The 18,555-nt window shown below is 38.6% G+C and overlaps 2 protein-coding genes across 3 annotated transcripts; both read right to left on the bottom strand.

The window, feature by feature from the left end:
• Window positions 1-2,622: 2,622 nt before the first annotated feature.
• LOC131307117 (disease resistance protein Roq1-like) lies at window positions 2,623-7,960 on the bottom strand. The gene is made up of 2 exons (XM_058333526.1): window positions 7,820-7,960; window positions 2,623-3,406 (listed from the first exon to the last, which is right to left on the bottom strand). Exon 2 carries the CDS (start codon window positions 3,235-3,237, stop codon window positions 2,623-2,625), a length of 615 nt encoding a protein of 204 aa, XP_058189509.1. The 5' UTR covers window positions 3,238-3,406; window positions 7,820-7,960.
• A 2,074-nt stretch (window positions 7,961-10,034) lies between these two features.
• On the bottom strand, window positions 10,035-17,827 carry LOC131307849 (disease resistance protein RPV1-like). 2 transcript variants are annotated; one of them, XM_058334567.1, is made up of 6 exons: window positions 17,245-17,827; window positions 13,209-14,307; window positions 12,831-13,115; window positions 11,825-12,712; window positions 11,267-11,744; window positions 10,035-10,660 (listed from the first exon to the last, which is right to left on the bottom strand). In XM_058334567.1, the coding sequence occupies exons 1-6, from the start codon at window positions 17,733-17,735 to the stop codon at window positions 10,641-10,643; spliced, it is 3,261 nt and encodes a 1,086-aa protein (XP_058190550.1). In that variant the 5' UTR covers window positions 17,736-17,827; the 3' UTR covers window positions 10,035-10,640. The 2 variants fall into 2 exon arrangements, with proteins under 2 accessions (XP_058190550.1, XP_058190551.1); XM_058334568.1 differs by lacking the exon at window positions 11,267-11,744.
• Between the last annotated feature and the right edge of the window lie 728 nt (window positions 17,828-18,555).

Genomic DNA, 18,555 nt, shown 5'->3' with positions numbered 1-18,555 from the left:
GCTCCGGTATGGGGTGCTCCTCCTCCGGGAGAGTTGTTTTGTAATCTATGTTTGTGAATGGATGAAACTTTTCTCTCTGTGTTGATTCATGTTTGTGTGTGTTTGGTTTTCGGTCATTCTTGTGCACAACATCTTCATAAGAAATGAAGAAAATTCAGGTTAAACTGTTTACGTATTTTCGTACATGTTAGTTCAAGACTAGAAACAACTAAGTAGAATTTCCAATATTGATATTGGCATCTCAAAGGTCTCAATTTTCTATGATTATCTTTCTAAAATAAGAAACCTACACAAACTTGTAGTTCGTTCAAGTCCTCATATTTGAAGTCATATCAAGCCAAACCATCACTACGAGCTAGCTAGATGTTGTATTCTGCTGAAGTGTTGGAAATTTGGAATATTTCGTCCTCTTCTTCGAAGTACAGAAGGTGGACTCCGCACTCCTTAATTTGTCCATCAATAATCATGAACCAAACTTTGATTTCATCGCCCTCAGTCAACAGATTGGCATCGTAAGAATGGCTTAACCACACCACATCTCCACCTTTTTCCAGAATGCCAAAGAAGCCTGACCTATAGACGGTCTTCATGCCCCGGCTCTTGTTAGTGATTTCAAATTGTAGGTGCTGATAAGTTCTCTCGATCCCAAGTGTATACACCGGAAGTGTATACACCGCACAAAAATTCATGCCTCGAAAACCGAAATGAGGAGATAAGGTCGCAATAAATGATATGGTGGATCCACCGTTCTTCTTGCTAAACCAATGTGGAACTTCTCTCCCACGAAAAAAATGTTTTGAATGTTTTATCTTCATACATTATCTGGGAAGATGAAATCCATGGTTAGAATGTATTATCTTCATACATTATCTGGGAAGATGAAATCCATGGTTACAATCGTTAAAACCGTTACATGCATGAGAGAGAGAGAGAGAGAGAGAGAGAGAGAGAGAGAGAGAGAGAGAGGCCAATACTGTTGAACATCTGCCAATCGGACAGTTCAAAAAGGTAGTCTGAACATCTGCCATAGAATCCAAGTTGAAGAAGCCAATACTGTTGAGGAGTTCCACATCAACTTCACTGACGGGTAAGAACTTGAAACCGCCCTCAATGTGCGATAAATTATCGGAAAAAGTATGCATGACGTGTTCAATATAGGTCCCAGTCTCAAACGTTACTTTTTCCAATGCATCGCACCGTTCGACGTACAGATTTTGTAAGATGGTCGCTGACCAATGAATCTGCTGGAGCTTTGGACAGAATAATAAATTCAATGATTGAAGGCCTGTAACATCTTCAATGAATTGAAGTTTGGTAGGCTAGAAATTGGATTTCCATACAGAGATAAACCCTGCAACTTAGGCAGCTTGAGATCCGTGGGAAATGCATCATCAGTGAGATTGCAATTGTGAAGATTTAAACGTACCAAAGAGCTTGGTAAGGCCAATGACATTTGTACACTTGGCTTTGGAACCCAAGGCCAAATAGATGCTTGTGATACAACCTCCATTCCACTTGCGTTAAGCATTTGCAGTGATTTCATCTTCCCCAGCTCCTCCATTGCCCCCATAAGATTTGAACAAATGGAAATATCGAGTTCTACTAGAGATTCTACCATACCAATATTTTTTGAAAGCTTTCTTAGGTTTTTGCAATCGTGTAGATTTAGTGACTCTATCCTTTGTAATGCAACAATAGATTCATCGATCTCGAACAAATTTGGGCAAGCTTTGAGAACCAATTTCTCTAGGTTGGGCATCCTCGAGAAATCTAGAGTTTTCGCAAGTTTTGGGGAGTGACTGAGATTTAAAATTTTCAACGATCCAAGAACATATTCGAAAAAGAAAAATAATGCCAGGCAAATTATTTGAAAGGTGCTCTTCTCACATAAGTTAATAACCAAAATAATTATAAAACTGTTAAAAAAGAAGCCAAACAAAGTATCTTACCTTAGTTCCTTTCCAAGCTCGTTTCAAGTTGCTATGACGCATGTCAAGAGCGACCAAGTTCTCCAAAGGGAAATCACTAGGGAAAGATTCTTAAGGAAAACCATGCCAATACAACCACCGTAATCTTTTGGGACATGCCTTATAATTTCCAGAGAGTTGTACGCCACTTGAGTAGTCTCAAATTATGCATCTTTTCAAATGCATTTGCTTCAAAGACAACCTTGTTTGAATTTCCCAACATGTTCATGTCAAGTACGAGGCCTTTAATTTTATTCGTACCCTTTATAGAAAATTGAAATAAAGAAAAGTTGTTAGAGATCAGCAAGCATGGGCAAAATCAGTACACATCAACATGAGAAGCATGTCTCTTACAATTTTTTCTAACAAAATGTCGAAGGACTCCTTAGAGCACCAAATTCTGCTATGCTCCTCAAGATAATCAGATTCTCGGCAAACAATGTGTTTTCCCATGACTTGAAGTAACTAATGCATTTGAAGCTTCTCATCCTTAATTGTTAGGAGATTTCTGTCGACAAGATTATGAATTCCAGCAAATGCAAAATAACCACAACTCTTTGATATTGTGATCGTTTCTTTTTTCTTCTTTCAACAAAGAAACAAGCTATCTCCAGGAATAGATTTTTATCATAGTTATCTTTAAGAGAATCATAGCTTATTTCAAGTTTTTCCAGAATGGTGTTATCAGAATGTGCTTGCAGCTTGTGTCCCATACATCTATACTTTTCTCTCGACAAGAAGATCCCAATACTTGCAGAGCTAAAGGAAGCCCATCACAGTATTGCACAAACCTTTTTGATAAGTCAATGTGACTTTTAATAGGGCATTTTTGTCTAAAAGCATGCCAACTGAAAAGCTCAAGTGATTCATCATGAGATAATTTTTCAGGCCAGTACACATCATAAATTTCATCAGCATTCTTCAACAAGCTCTTGAGCCTAGTGGTTATGATAATTTTACGTCCCTGAGAAAACCAATCTTGTTGGCCAGCTAATGCAAATAGTTGTTCTGTTTGATCCACATCATCAAGGACAAGAAGAACTCTTTTGTTACTTAATGCATAATTGATCCGCCAACGTCCATCATCAACATTGTTTATGCGGTCGTTTTTCCCTGAAATATCCGAAAGAAGATGTCTCTGCAAATCAACTAATCCATTGTGTCCTTTGGAAACTCCAGTAACATTTTCCAGAAAACAGGCAGCATCATAAATATGATGGTTTGAATTGTACACGATTTTAGCAATCATCGTCTTCCCGATTCCACCCATTCCATATGTCAAAAGGACGCCAACCCCGCTCGACCTATCTTTTAGTCAACAATTAAGATGCTCAGTTCGCAAATCCATACCTACAAGATGGTTGTCAACACTCCGGTGCTTGTGAGCTAGCTTGCCTTTGAGTACACCAACAATTTCCTCAATGAACTTAGCTTCATAGCTAAAAGTTCCATATTTGTAAATCAAGGACGCTAATATCAGAAAAGAAATATGATGAAGCGGTTTTTGGTCACCTCTGGAGGAGGGGTTCCTCAACCGTCCATCTGATCCTCCAGCGGATGAAACAGCTTTCGGTGGGCTCGGTTTACGACCTGCAATACAGAACAGAAAAGCTATGGGCACCGGCGTGGCTGTCGCCATCACCCCTCCGATGCCTAATTCAGTCGATCTGCTTTTAGAAGAGAGTATGGACTGAGTATGAGTTTTGTAGTATTTGCATTGCGTACCTTTGTGATATAGTGGTTTGATCTTTATATAGGCATCTTTGAGAGGAATCCCTTGGGATCGGGACTCTTAAGTCTCATTCGTTCATGGCGGGAATAAATAGGTGTCGGAGTGTCCTCCTCATCTTAGAACTCCCCTGACTATTATCAGGCTTGAGGAGTCCCTTCACCTTTGGACTCTGCGATTGTTATCAAGGTTAAGAGTCCTTACGGTGCTGGGACCTCTTGGGCTTATCCGTACTTGACGAAAATAGGATGTAGTGTCCTCCTTACCTTGGACTTCTTTGGTCCTTATCAGTTTTAGGAGTTCTCCATGGTGGATGAATCTTTGTGGTTATCCTCTAAGACTCGCGGCCTAATCTCTTCTGATGAGATAAGGTCCTGGTTGTTCTATGAGTCCCATAAACTGTATGAACTTCTGCTGTGGAGTGTTTTATAAGTCTCTGGCTGCAGGTTTGTCATATTTGCCGAGCTCACCTGGTGAGCTAAGCTCGGTATCTTTCTATGAGCTGTGCTCGTGAGCTAGCCTCCATCCTTGGACTGGTTTAATAGAGGCTAGCTATTATAGGCTAGATTCCATGTTCTTGGGACTCTAGCTCGAGCCCTTTGGGCTGTGCTCGTGAGCTCTTTGGTTTGAGCTGACCTTTGCCCTTGGGCTAGTCCACTGAGCTCAGTTCTTCAAACTAAGCTCCATGTCGCTAGGACCCCTACATGGCCCTTCGTGTTGAGCTAGGCATCCTGGTCTGGGCTAACCTTGGGAGGTTATTTTATACTTATCAAAATACTATCAATTTTCTGTGCAGATATCTACACAAATGATTACCTTAATGGTTTTAAGCTATTTCTTCTTTTCTTCCTTTCTTTTTTGACCAGTAAGAGTAAGGCATATAAAAAAGAATGAATAAAAAAGATGCATGCCACCCACATACAACATGAAGGCCACAAACAAAGAGGTCAATAAACCCAATGAATTGAAGGATTTGATCAAGATCAGTATCATTACTTTGCCTGGACTGCCAACTTTGCAAACTACAACGGGAAAAGAGTTCAATATTAACTAAAGAGCTTTTCACACTCGCCAAAATAGCACAGAATAGCTGAAGAAGGCCTCGACTAGAAATACACTAACCTCATAAGGGTCATAAAACTTTTAAAGTTTGGTTGAACAAAGGAGATCGAGTAGCTTATTAACTAGGAGAGGCAAACCTCTTGATAGGAGATTCAGACATGCTCGAGCCCTTTCATGCATCCCTTAAATCTTATGGAACATGCCCTTTTCATATTGTCAGGGTTATAGTGGCAACATCCTAGGTGCTATGACCTATTGTAAAAGGGTTAGGCTAGCTATATAGGAACTTGCCCTAGCTTCAAATGTGCCTCTCTGTAGTGGACATCGAGATTGATCCCCTTGGGACTAGTTGTGACACTTGACTAATTAAAAAATGGATTATATTTGTAGACCCAATGAGCCCATGGGGGTTGTGACACTTGACTAATGTGACACCTTGCATTACATGATTATGGTAGATATGTCCTCTGTTTAACGGTTAAAAGTGTGTACTTATTCCATTATTCTTGGATAATTTTGTATCAGATTATGATAATTCTTCTAATAGATGATTTATTTTAGACAATGGATTAATTTTCTCTTTGTAGGAAAATATGGCGATTAATTAAGTTGATTTTCAAGAGGGTGGGGTGTATTTTGGAGCAAGCTTAGAGATGATTGGATAAAGTGTATATGTGAAAAGTGCCCAAGAACGAAGAGCCCACTTCATGTTTTCTGAAGAGAACGGTTTGGCCCAGTAGGTGGCGGACCAGCACACAACCCAATACTATAAATTCGTATTGGTACTTCTCCAGCACCCTGAATTAGAGCCCGCTATTTAATTCCAAATAGCTATCATCAGTATTTATTTTGATTATTTTGGTAGTCAGGGATTGGAAGCAGATGCGGCCGTCAAGCACTGGTAGTAGATGTGGCAATCAAGGATTGGTAGTAGAAGCGGCAGCCAAGGATTGGTAATAGTAGTAGCTGGTAAGTAGTAAGGTTTGGGCATTAGAAACTTGGGACATGAAGGCAGCAAGACTCAAGGAGTAACAGTTCAGACTAGCATGGGGGAGTGTCAGATGCCGAAACCCGGCAACGAAAGACAGTTAGAGGGACTATAAAAGGGACATAGGAGGTGATGTAGAGTGAGTCATGTCCATGTTCCTTGAGTGACTAGACGAGCATAGCCAAAATCATTCTAGAGGCAGGGCGACAGTGGCAGATTGACCCGTGGGCCATAGGATTGAAGCGGAATGGCCCACTGATCAATACTTAGATTCCTTCGGACAAAGATCAACAATGCTTTTTGGCCGTTTGATGCTGTTCAGCCTTTCAAAGGGCCTATTTTGCCATTTATAGTAATATTTAGATTGCTAATAACTTATGATAGGAAATTACATTTTAGTTGCCGCGCTTGTTTTGGCAACCTTGTATTTCTTTCTAGTATTTGATTACCTAGTCAAAGTAAAAATTTTGTTTTCGGTGATTTCCTAGTCAAAGTATTTTATTTGATTAGGGTGTGATTCGGGGCCCTAATTGTTTCACCCTAATTATACTCATTGTAAGCCTTAGGGCACGGTTGGTTATTATTGAATTAAAGAAAGACGAGGTTTATTTCAAATATTGTGTTTTTGAAGAGAGAGTACCTCTAATTCATACGTGTTCATGTTTTCTTTTTGCAAATAGTTTCGTACATAAAAGGAGACTACGTTGTATCACTCACATAAAAGAGACATAAGTAAGACCTCAAGTATTCTATCTTGTTTCACGCGCCTGAAGTGTCTAGCGACTGTCTTGAGTGAGTTCTAGAGTATCCTGTGGTGTCCAATTATATAAACAAAAACAAAATAGGACACTTCTAATTTGACGCTTGGACAAATGTCCAGAGATTGTTCAAAGCGTGTACATGTTCGACACCGATACATGATCTCCGAGTCTCCGACGAGGTGTTTGTGCTTCTTCATGGGATACGACAGAAGATAATTCGAAGGACATAGATACCAAGACCATAAATGGGAAAATATATATTAAATAAAAAAACCCAAAAAAAAAAACCCCGGCAGGACTACATTTAAGTACTCCTAGTTGTTAACTAGTAGCATGGCCTCGCAATGCGCGATAGCGATAAATATAGGATGGTAAGCGCGGTTGCATGCATAATTAAGGACAAAAATCTTTGCCATATCATGTTGCATAATTGTTCACTTAACAGGGCGAGGTGGTGGTGAAGAAATGAAGTGAGCAAAGATAACTTGAGGATCGGAAAACTAGTACGGCAATCAAAAATTAAAAAGGTTACAGTTGCCCCCAACACCATCAATAATAACAGTACTCATGTAATCCATCGATAGGGGCATGGGCGGGGTATGATTTCATAATAGCAGTTTAGTAATTATGGAGAAGGTTTAACTGCTTCTTTATTTTACCTTGGTCACGAGAAGGTTTAACTGTTGTAGAAAGAATATTCTGGTTGATTACATGTTCAGAATTAGTTTTCACTTTTGTCTGTTGTAATTTGTTAGGAATTCATAAGACAAATCTTCGCCTTCACCAACTCAACTGTTTATCCAAGATATATTTGTAATAAACTCCGTTATGTAAGTGCCACTAAGTTCTTATTAATATAACCTTCTCCATTTTTTGTAAAAAAGAAAGAAAGAAAAGAAACTAACCAATATGAATACAATCACTCCATGAATGATAATTTAAGAATAGCAAGGCCAAGATTAATTTGACTGAGAAGATAGTGGGTAATATTTACTTTCAGTGTTTTTGTCTAGTTTCCCTTCATGATTTTTAAATACTCATTGTTGAATCACAAAACATATATAAACAAGGACTGAAGTTGAAAAAAAGTTTCGACAAGACCGCACTAGAGATGTCTATTTCAAACTTTTTTTAGTGAGTTTTTTTTTTCTCCTGGTTATAATTTTATTCTTATTAGATTGTTCTCGCCCAAATGAATAATTAATCAAAAACATTAAAAATAGACGAACAAACATTTTTTTTTTTTTTAAAAAGATGAACGAAAATAATTTAGTTCAAATGACCTCTAAAAGGGGAATTAATTAGTAATTACCCATCATATTGATTTTTAGAAACCATCCCAACCATACTCGCAATTTCTTTAAGAGCCGAACTCCATCCCTTCACTTTCTCAGCCGCCACTTTCTTTATCCCGAAATCGAGACTTTTCGACTGCTCCTTAATTTCCCCCGGATCCACCTCGTAAAACAGGGGCAAAACAGGCACGCTGTCGAATTGGCGTAGTTTTCCGATGACACGATCACCGACATCTTGGAATTCACGATTGCTTCCCGCAACTAGGATTTGATAACATCACCCTAGTCGATCTCATTGTCGTCTCTGAATGTTTGGAACCCCTCGCGCTTGAGAGCATGGTAAAGGTGATAAGTGAACTTTTTGCGGGTGTCTAAGCCCCTAAAACTCAAGAAAATATCGTATCTACCCCTGGGGTTCGACGAGGAGGATGAAGGGTTTCGGAATTCCGAAGTAGCCATTGATTGAAGAAATGCAGAGCTTCGTTTTTTTGTTCAGAGCTTCAGTGAGGAGGTGAGTGGAGTCAACGCCCTGTCTTGGGCCCTGTAGTTTCGGCCAACATGAAAAGACAAGAATGGGATTCTCTACGGTGGATATGTGGATTGTGGACCGACCAAATGATCAAGCTCGGTTCGCTTAGTAATTTTTTTTTTATAATCGAGTGGAGTCTGCACGAATGAACTGAATTTTTTAAAACGTGTTGAGTGCCAACTAACTCGAGCTCAGGATGCTCAGCTTGTTTACTTTTTTTTTTTGATAATCAAAAGGGTAAGAGGGGGCGACCAGCGTAACAACTCCCTTGGGCGTGACCATAGGGGCTCCCAACCCGCTGTGGAATGTCCGGTTAGAGCCATAGCTACTGTCCGGGAGAACAGACCGTCACCACAGCACCACCTAAACGCATAGCTGGCACAGGGCCTTCCATGCGTCCCTCCAGCTCATATATTTTTTTTGCAACTGGAGGGGCTTGAACCCGAGTGCACATGGAGGGAGAGGCACTTAAGCCCCATCACCTGTGCCAACTGGGCTACCACCATGATGGTTCAGCTTGTTTACTGGACAAGCTTAAAGCTCAAGCATGGGCTCGATTTGTTTATTAATGAGTCGAGCTCATAACAGTCGAACTTTGAATTACTTGCAAATATCGGTTTGTTTGCAGTCTTAGTCTGTATGCGTCTACATTGGCACTGTATTTTTTGTTGTTCTCTTATATTTTTTTTTACTAGATTTGGGTATTTTTTGCATCACATCATTCTTCTCGACGAGGTGAATCTAAAAAGTATAAATATAAAGACGAAAGTTGAAAAAAGTTCAACGACGGTAAATAATGAAACAGGTATTTTGGTGAGAATTTTAAATTGGTTACGTTTTTTTGGATTACAAACTCAAAATTCGTGGTTATAATTTGAATCTCTTAATGTTATTAATTTTGGAACTCTACTTTTTGATAAAAATACTACATTATTTGTTTTTTAGTGTTCAAAATACTTGATTCAACGATAGATGATAAAAATACTACATTATTTGTCTTTTAGTGTTCAAAATACTTTATTCAACGATAGATAACTAGAAGACAAGTATTGGAGTGTGGTTATCAAAATATAGAGTGACCAAATCATTTCTCTCAAGTAAGACTCCATTCCACTAACAACTTTTTTCACTTTTTGTTTGTCTTTAATTGAATTTTTTTTTTACATTTGTTAGTTTTGTGCCTCATTTTTTTTAGGTTTCCGATTTGTCTCGTCAAAGACGAATTCAAAAACTAAATTTTTTTAACTTTTACCCAAATATTTTGAATAAGAATCACTTTTAAGTAAAAAACCAAGCAGTTTCAATCATCAAAATAGGCGCTTTCGTTTCTCAACAGAGCCATCCAATCCCGAAATGGGCCTCAACAGAGCCAACCAATCCCGAAAGGGGCCTGGAGAGGATTCTTATCCTTTTTGATACTCTGTGAGTGGTTGTATATGTCGATACAAAAAGTCATAAGCTGGGTCTATGATTACTTTTTGATGATGCAAGAACAAGTCAATAAACTACTTAATTCAATACTCCAAAGTGAAATTTTTGGTAAACAAACCACTCCAAACCCGACTGCTTAAGTTTTTTGGACGCGAAAGATAGGACAGCGAGCGCCATGTAATAGAAAAGAGCATGAAAGAAGACGAAGGGCTCTAAAAATAACCAGAGGTTCTCTTAAACACCTCTAAGACTTCAGCCAAAAAGAAACAAGAAAAACAAACACTAGCAGAAATTCAACAAGTAGAGTATTGGGTCCGGCAGGTCTGAGACTTTTAGCATTTTGGGATCTCTTAAGAGAATCATCCAATACACACGAATCATGTCCGAGAGAAGCGACTTGCAATTCAACCAATTGTGTAATGATCAATTCATGCTGGGTAGCAATTCATACTAGGTGAAGAATTCAGTGACACAGCTTGCAATTCAACCTATTGTGTAATGAAATCGTACTGCTCTGTCATCAACTTCCTCCGCTAACTGAGAATTGGCTTATAAATAGCTCCAAGCCGAAGTTGGCCTTTCAAAGTTCAAAAAGTCGAAGAAAATGGCTTAAGTCGGCTACATCCGTCCAGAGTACATGCGAGAATTGTGTCTGAACACAAGTGAGAATTTATCTGGACACATTGTCTGCTTGGATGGCTTAGACAGACTTTCTGACCATGTTTTCTACTCGTCTGGAATGATTTGAAGCTTGTTTGGACACATTGTGCCTTTGATTTTTGCATCTTCACTCCCATCTTGCCTCCAACCCTTGGTCCATTGCTCTTAGCTTCCATCTGCATGTGCTAACCTTCGTTGCTGGACTCCATCCGAATCCATCACAATTGACATTTAACACCTGAAACAGAAATAACATGTATAAATCTCCAAGTAGCATGATCATAGACTTATCAAGTGTAGATTGGGGAGCTTAAATCAGTCCCCCATCTGTATCCACTCCAACGCATGCTTCTTCTTCTGCTGCTCTTGTTGTTGCTTCTGCACTCATTACCAATCGACGGTAAATGTGCACAACATAACTTCATCAGAAAGGAAGAACATTCAGGTAATAATGTTTTACATGTTTTAGTGTTGGTTCATGACCGAAAACACCAAACTAAGTAGTTTTTCCAATGATATGGCATCTCGGAGGTCTCAATTTTCAACGATCATCTTTCTAAAATAAGAAACCTATGCACACTTGCAGTTTCTTCAAGTTCTCATATTTGAAGTCATATCAAGCCAGACCACCACTAAGACCATGTTTGTTTTGGGATTTTGATTTTCGGTAATGAGTGGAGAGAGATTAATAGAGAAACGAAAGTAATAATTGAGAGAAAATTTATTAGAGACCTGCACAGAGAGAGAATCACAAATCCTGAATCCCGAAACAAACACAATCTAAGAGCTTACTAGATGTTCCTGTTAGTATGCATAAGCATATAACGGCAGAAAAAGTTCGCACCTGAAAGTACATGCATGCTTGAATCCCATGAATGGTGTATAGTGCTAATGTATTGGCATACTTCTGCCTCTTTCTCGAAGTATAAAAGGTGGACTCCACACTCCTTAATTTGTCCACCACCAGTAATCCCGAACAAAACTTCCACTTCATCGCCCTCTTTAAATAGATATGGGATGAGACAATGGCTTAACCATACCAAATCTTCACCATCTTCTGGAATGCCATAATCTCTTGGTCTATAGAGTAACATGTTCTTGCCAGTCCTCTTGTTACTGATTTCATAATAGAAGGGTGATTGAAGCAATTTATTCTTGGCCGGGCGTGTGCAAACCGCACAAAGATTCAAGCCTCGAAAACGGAAATGAGGAGATAAGGTCGCAGTAAATGATATGGTGGATCCACCGTTCTTATTGCTAAACCAATGTGGAACTTCTCTTCCGGGAAAAAATGTGTTGAATACATTTTTTTCATACATTATCTGGGAAGATGAAATCCATGGTTGCAACCATTAAATGCATGAGAGAGAGAGAGAGAGAGAGAGAGAGAGAGAGAGAGAACCTGAACGGGACGCTTGCCAAACAACGACATAGGGTATTTGATCATAGTAACCTCAACATCTGCCAAAGAGTCCAGGCGTAAGAAGTCAATACTAGTTTGGATCAGTTCCACATCAGCTTCTCTGACAGGTAAGAAATTGTGACGGCACTGAGTGTGATTTAAATTCCAGCAAAAAGTATGTGTGACGCCTACATTTTCTGTCCCAGGCTCAAACGTTACTTTTTCCAATGCATCGCACTGTGTGACAACCACATGCTGTACGACAGTCGATGGCCATTGAATCTGCTGGAGCTTTGGACAACGGGATATATCCAATATTTGGAGAACTGGAAGATCTTTAATAAAGTTTGGTAGGCTAGAAACTGGATTTCCACCAAGAGATAAATACTGCAACTTGGGCAGCTTAAGATCCCTGGGAAATGCATCATCAGTGAGATTGCAACTAGAAATATTTAAACGTACCAAAGAGCTTGGTAAAGAGGCCAATGACATTTGTACCCCTGGTTTTGGAACCCCAGGCCAAAACCAAGGGTAAGCACTTCCAGTGAGGACACGATTTATTTCCATTCTACTAGCATTAAGCACTTGCAGTGATTTCATCTTCTCCAGCTCCTCTATTGCCCCCATAAGATTTGAGCAACCAGAAATATCTATTTCTACAAGAGATTCTACCATACCAATATTTCTTGGAAGCTTTCTCAGACTTTTGCAATCTCGTAGATTCAGTGACTTCATCCTCTGTAGTTCTACGATAGATTCATCAACCTCGAACAAACTTGGACAAGCTTTTAGAACCAATTTCTCTAGGTTGGGGATTCTCGAAAAATCTGGAGTTTTTGCAAGTTTTGGGGAGTGACTGAGATTTAAAATTTTCAAAGATCCAAGAACCTATCCAAAAAAGGAAAATAATGCTAGGCAAATTATTTAAAAGGTGCTTTTCTCACATAAGTTACTAACCAAAACAATTATAAAACTGTAAGAAGAGAAGAAAAACAGAGTATCTAACCTTAGTTCCTTTCCAAACTTGTTTCAAGTTGCTATAACGCATGTCAAGAGAGACCAAGTTCTCTAGAGGAAAATCATTAGGGAAAGATTCTGAAGGAAAACCACGCCAATACAACCATCGTAATCCTTTGGGAAATGCCTTAGAAGTTCCAGAGAGTTGTACACCACTCAGCTTGAGTAATCTCAAATTATACATCTTGTTAAATGTATATGCTTCAATCACAACCATGTTGGAATTTCTCAACATGTTCTTGTCGAGTATGAGGCCTTCAATGTTTTCCGTACCCTTAGAAGAAATTAAGAACACAGAAACACTAGTTAGATGCTAGCAAGCATGTGCAAAATCAATACACATAACCATGGGAAACATGTTTCTTACAATTTTTTCTTGCAAAATTTTGGAGGATTCTTTAGGATGCCAAATTCTGCTACGCTTCTCTGGATATTCAACAGATTCACACAAAACAATTTGTTTTCCCATGTCCTGAAGTAACTGATGCATTTCCAGCTTGTTCTTTTCAATTGTTAAGAGATTTCTATCGACGAGATTATGAATTCCAGCAAGTGCGTAGTAATCGCAACCTTCCAGAATTATTATCGTATCATTTTTCTTCTTTCCAACAAAGAAACAAGCTATGTCAAGGAATAGATTTTTATCATGGTCATCTGCTAGAGAATCATAGCTTATTTGGAGTATTTTCAGGATTGCGTCATAATAACCTGTTTGCAATTTGTGGATTTCATATTCCAATTGAGCTGTATCTTTCCGTCGAGAAGAAGACCCCAGTACTTGAAGAGCTAAAGGAAGCCCATCACAGTATTGCACAAACTTTTTTGATATGGCCATGTGACTTTGAATAGGGCACTTTTGTCTAAAAGCATGCCAACTGAAAAGCTCAAGTGATTCATCATTGGATAATTTTCCAGGCCAGTACACATCATAAATATTATCAGCACCCTTCATAATGCTCTCGAGCCTAGTGGTTATGATAATTTTACTTCCCGGAGAAAACCAATCTTCTTGGCTAGCTAATGCAAATAGTTGTTCTGTATGATCCACATCATCAAGGACAAGAAGAACTCTTTTGTTACTTAATGCATACTTGATCCGCCAACGTCCATCATCAACATTGGTTATGCGCTCCTTTTTCCCTAAAATATCTGAAAGAAGATGTCTTTGCAAACGAACTAATCCATTGTGTCCTTTGGAAACTCCCCTAATATTTTCGAGAAAACAGGCAGCATCATATCTATCATGGTTTGAATTGTACACAACTTTAGCAATCGTCGTCTTCCCTATTCCACCCATTCCACATATCAAAAGAATGCCAACCTTACCCGACTTATCTTTTAGCCAGCAATTAACATGCTCGGTTCGCGAATCCATACCTACTAGATGGTTGTCAATACTCAGGTCATTGAGAGCTAGCTTGCCTTTGAGTACACCAACAATTTCCTCAATGAACATGGCTTCATAGCTACAAATTCAAAATTTGTAAATGAAGGACGCTAATGTCTGAATAGATTTGACAAGAAAAATCAAATTTCCGTGCAGATATGCAAACAAATGATTACCTAAAAGGTTTTAGGCTATTTCTTCTTTTCTTCCTTTTCTTTTTGATCAGTAAGAGTAAGGCATATCAAAAGGAAGGAATAAAAATATATATATGCATTCCACCCACATACAACATGAAGGCCACAAACAAAGAGGTCAATAAACCTAATGAATTGAAGGATTTGATCAAGAGTAGCATTACTTTGCCTGGACTACCAACTTTGCAAACTACAATGGGAACAGATTTCAATATTAACTAAAGAGCTTCCCACACTCGTCAAAATAGCACAGACTAGCAGAAGAAGGCCTGGACTAAAAATACACAAACCTCATAAGGGTCATAAAACTTTTAAAAGTTTGGTTGACCAAAGGAGAGTAGCTTATTAACTAGGAGAAGGAAACCTCTTATAGGAGATTCAGACAAGCTTGAGCCCTTTCCCGTGTCCCTTAATCTTATGGAAGACGCCCCTTTCGTATTGTTAGTGCTACACAAGGGTTATATTTGCAACATCCTAGGTGCTGTAACCTATTGTAAAAGGGTCAGGCCATATAAAAATTTGCCCCAGCTTCAAATGTGTCTCTCGGTAGTAGACAGTGAGATTGATCCCCTAAGGACTAGTCAAGGTGTACATATTTAAAACACCTTGAGTTATTAAAAAATGGATTATATTTGTAGACTCAAGAGCCCATGCAGGTTGTGACACTTGACTGATGTGAGACCTTGCCTCAATTCATGATTATGGTAGATATGTCCTCTGTTGAATGGTTAAAAGTGTGTACATATTCCATTATTCTTGGACAATTTTGCATTGGATTATGATAATTCTCCTAATAGACGATTGTTAGAAAATGGATTAAATTTCTCTTTGCAGGAAAATGTGGCGATTGAGTTGATTTTCAAGAGGGTGTATTTTGGAGCAAGCTTAGAGATGATTGGATAAAATGTACGAGAAAAGTGCCTAACAATAGCCCACTACATGTTTTCTGCATTGAAGAGAAGGGTTTGCCCAATAGGTGGTAGACCAGCACACAATCCAACACTATAAATTCGTATTTGGACTTCTCCAGCACCCTGAAATAGGGCCCACTATTTTATTCCGAATTTCTTTATTATTTTGGTAGTCAGGGGATTGGAAGCAGATGTGGCCGTCAAGCATTGGTAGTAGATGTGGCAAATGGCAATCAAGGATTGGTAGTAGAATCGGCAGCCAAGGATTGGTAATAGTAGTAGCTAGTAAGTAGTAAGGTTTGGGCATTAGCAACTTGGGACATGAAGTCAGCAAGACTCGAGGAGTACTGTTAGAGGGCGAAACCCGGCAAGGAAAGACAGTTAGAGGGACTATAAAAGAGACACAGGAGGAGGAGAAATGTGGGAAGCCCATTACACTCAAGCACTTAGAAGTGAGAAAGGATAACAGATAACTTGTTTATCACACTTAAATAAACTCTAAACCACTTCACTTCACCTGTCATATTATCATTCAAGTTCCTCTGTACCTATTTACTAAATAGCACTATTTAGAGTTAATCCACAGATCAAATTGCACATGCATCACTTCAATCTACATTCTAAATTGTAAGGACCGAATTCCGGAAGTGAACCTAGCCACATATAGGGGTGTTAATGAACCGAATTGAGTCGAACCATGTTAGATTCGGGATCAGTTTGTTTAAGTATAAGTCAGGCTTGAGTTCAGATCGGGCTCGATTCAAGCTAGCACAAGTGAGCTCGAGTTCAAAAATCTTTAGATACAATCACGTTGCAATAAAATTGACAAACAGGGTGAGGTGGTGGTGAAAAAATGTAGTGTAGCAAAGATAACGTGAGAATTAGAAAACTAGTATGGCGATTAAAAGGTAAACCTATACCAAGCAATTTCATAACTGTTGGCTTCAGTAAGAATACACTGGTAGGTTAGTAGTTCGGAACTAGTTTTCACCATGTAATGCACAAGAGATAATTCAGTGCCCTAGGGGCAAAGACACGTGGTGCCACAACCCCTCTTTCCACCACACAATTGTGTAAGCTCCACACACTTTGTGGTGGGGACCATACAAATTGTGGTGAAAAGAGGGGTTGGGGCACCACTTGTCCTTGCCTCTGGGGCATTGAATAATTCTTCTCGTATATACATGTGGTAGAATGTGCTAACTTTATCTACCCTAATGACATGACATTTGAACAAATACAAGGGTCACAACAAATTCATTCACAGTATAAATAGTTGTGTCTCAGCTTCTAAAGATTCCTAAAGCAAAATTATGCCTTTATATGAAATTACGTTGTTGTAGTAGTTTATGAAGAATTCATAAAACAAATCTTTTGCCTTCATCAACTCAATTGTATTTCACATGCTTGCGCAATCAAATGTGTGCCTCTTTTTTTATAACTCAGGTGTCCCATCTACTAGCAGGGCTCAATTGAAGCCGGGGCAAAGAGTTCCATCCCAAATCTTGGAATTGGTTAATATTGGGAGACTAATCCTAGCGTCCACTAGCAAGGCTCAATGAAAGCTGGGACAGAGTCATGTATGGATTGACCCCAAATCTTGGGGACCAATCCCACCAGGGGCCGAGCCAAAAAATCTCGTAATGGGTCAATATTTAGTCATGTACTTGATCTTCTTCTTATTGCTAATAAGAATTGAATACGTTTTACAACTAGAAAGCTATTTGATTTTTGGTACTTATAAGTGTAATTAAGGAAACAAATCAATTCCATGCAATAGAGAATTATTTTTCGTAAATATATTTGCTCAGTATATATAGTTAATATCAATCCCACCAATCCATGAATAATTCTCCAATCCTAATTAGTATATGCATGCGATAGTAAAAGGGGAGTTGATCTCAAAATTACCCATCAGATTCCTTCTCGAAAACCATCCCAGCCATACTCGCAACCTCTTTAAGCGCTGCACTCCATCCCTTCACTTTCTCAGCCGCCACTTCTTTTTTACCGAAAACCAGATTCATTGACTGCTCCTTGACCACCGAAGGTTCCACCTCGTAAAACACGGGCAAAACGAAATGATCTGACTTCTTACACAGTTCGAGAATCGTCTGGAGTTCAAATAGGCATGCCGTCGAATTGGCGTAGTTTTCCGATAAGACGATCACCGACATCCTGGAATTCCTGATTGCTTCCAGCAACTCGGATTTGATAACCTCACCCCTCTCGATCTCGTCATCGTCTCGGAATGTTTGGAAGCCCTCGCGCATGAGAGCGTGGTAGAGGTGATCAGTGAACTTTTTGCGGGTGTCTGAGCCTCTAAAACTCAAGAAAATGTCGTATCTACCTCCGGGATTCGAAGAGGAGGAGGAGGGATTTTGGGATTCCGAAGTAGCCATTGAAGAGAAAGCAGGGCTTCGTTTTTTCTCAGAGCTGATTTCTTTTTCCTTTCTTTATTGGTACAATTTTTTCTCGGAGATTCAGCGACGAGTTGGGTGGAGTATTTTAGTTCCACTCCCCTTTTTAAAAAAAATAAATACTTATTTTACCTAAAAATAATACTATATTTATAAAAATAATTTTTTAACTTTTTTATATCGTTCAAAAAATCTCGTCGAGATCTATCAAATAAGATTCATATTGTATATATTTTGATTTCAATAAACTCATTACTTTTACGCTTGAAAATAAGTTCTTAAGAAATAAGTATTTATTTTGGAAACCAAAACAGGCCCCTCTGTTCGAATTTATTTGTTTAATTTCGACATACGTGTCCATTAAAAAATCTCTTAATTATAATATTTTAAATAATTTTGAGAACATCATATTATAGAATTAATTGAGATCAATCAAACAAGATCCATATTGCATATATAAAACTTTAATTGAAATCAATCAAACAAAATCCATAATGCATATATAAAACTTTATAAATGAAACATATAGACAATTTTGTAGGATGTCCCAAATAATAAAAAGGAACAAACAAATCTAGACGGAGAGAGTATGTGGCTAAGTATATTATTTAATTATTGAGGGAAGGAATTCTCTATGCATGTGGAAGAGGAAAGGTCTACTTGTCGACCCGGTTCTTTAAAATGGAAGACGAAGAACTTGTTTGTTTAGGGGATTCAAAATCCTTGCACACGGTTTTTAATAAATTTTCTCTATCTATCTATTTACCTCTGCTCATTACTCTTAAAAATCTTCCTCAAAACT

Source organism: Rhododendron vialii, chromosome 11a (genome assembly GCF_030253575.1).
Source record: "Rhododendron vialii isolate Sample 1 chromosome 11a, ASM3025357v1".
NCBI classification, from domain to species: Eukaryota; Viridiplantae; Streptophyta; class Magnoliopsida; order Ericales; family Ericaceae; genus Rhododendron; species Rhododendron vialii.
The sequence above is the reverse complement of the archived record's forward strand: the minus strand, read 5'-3'. Positions and strand labels throughout refer to the sequence as shown.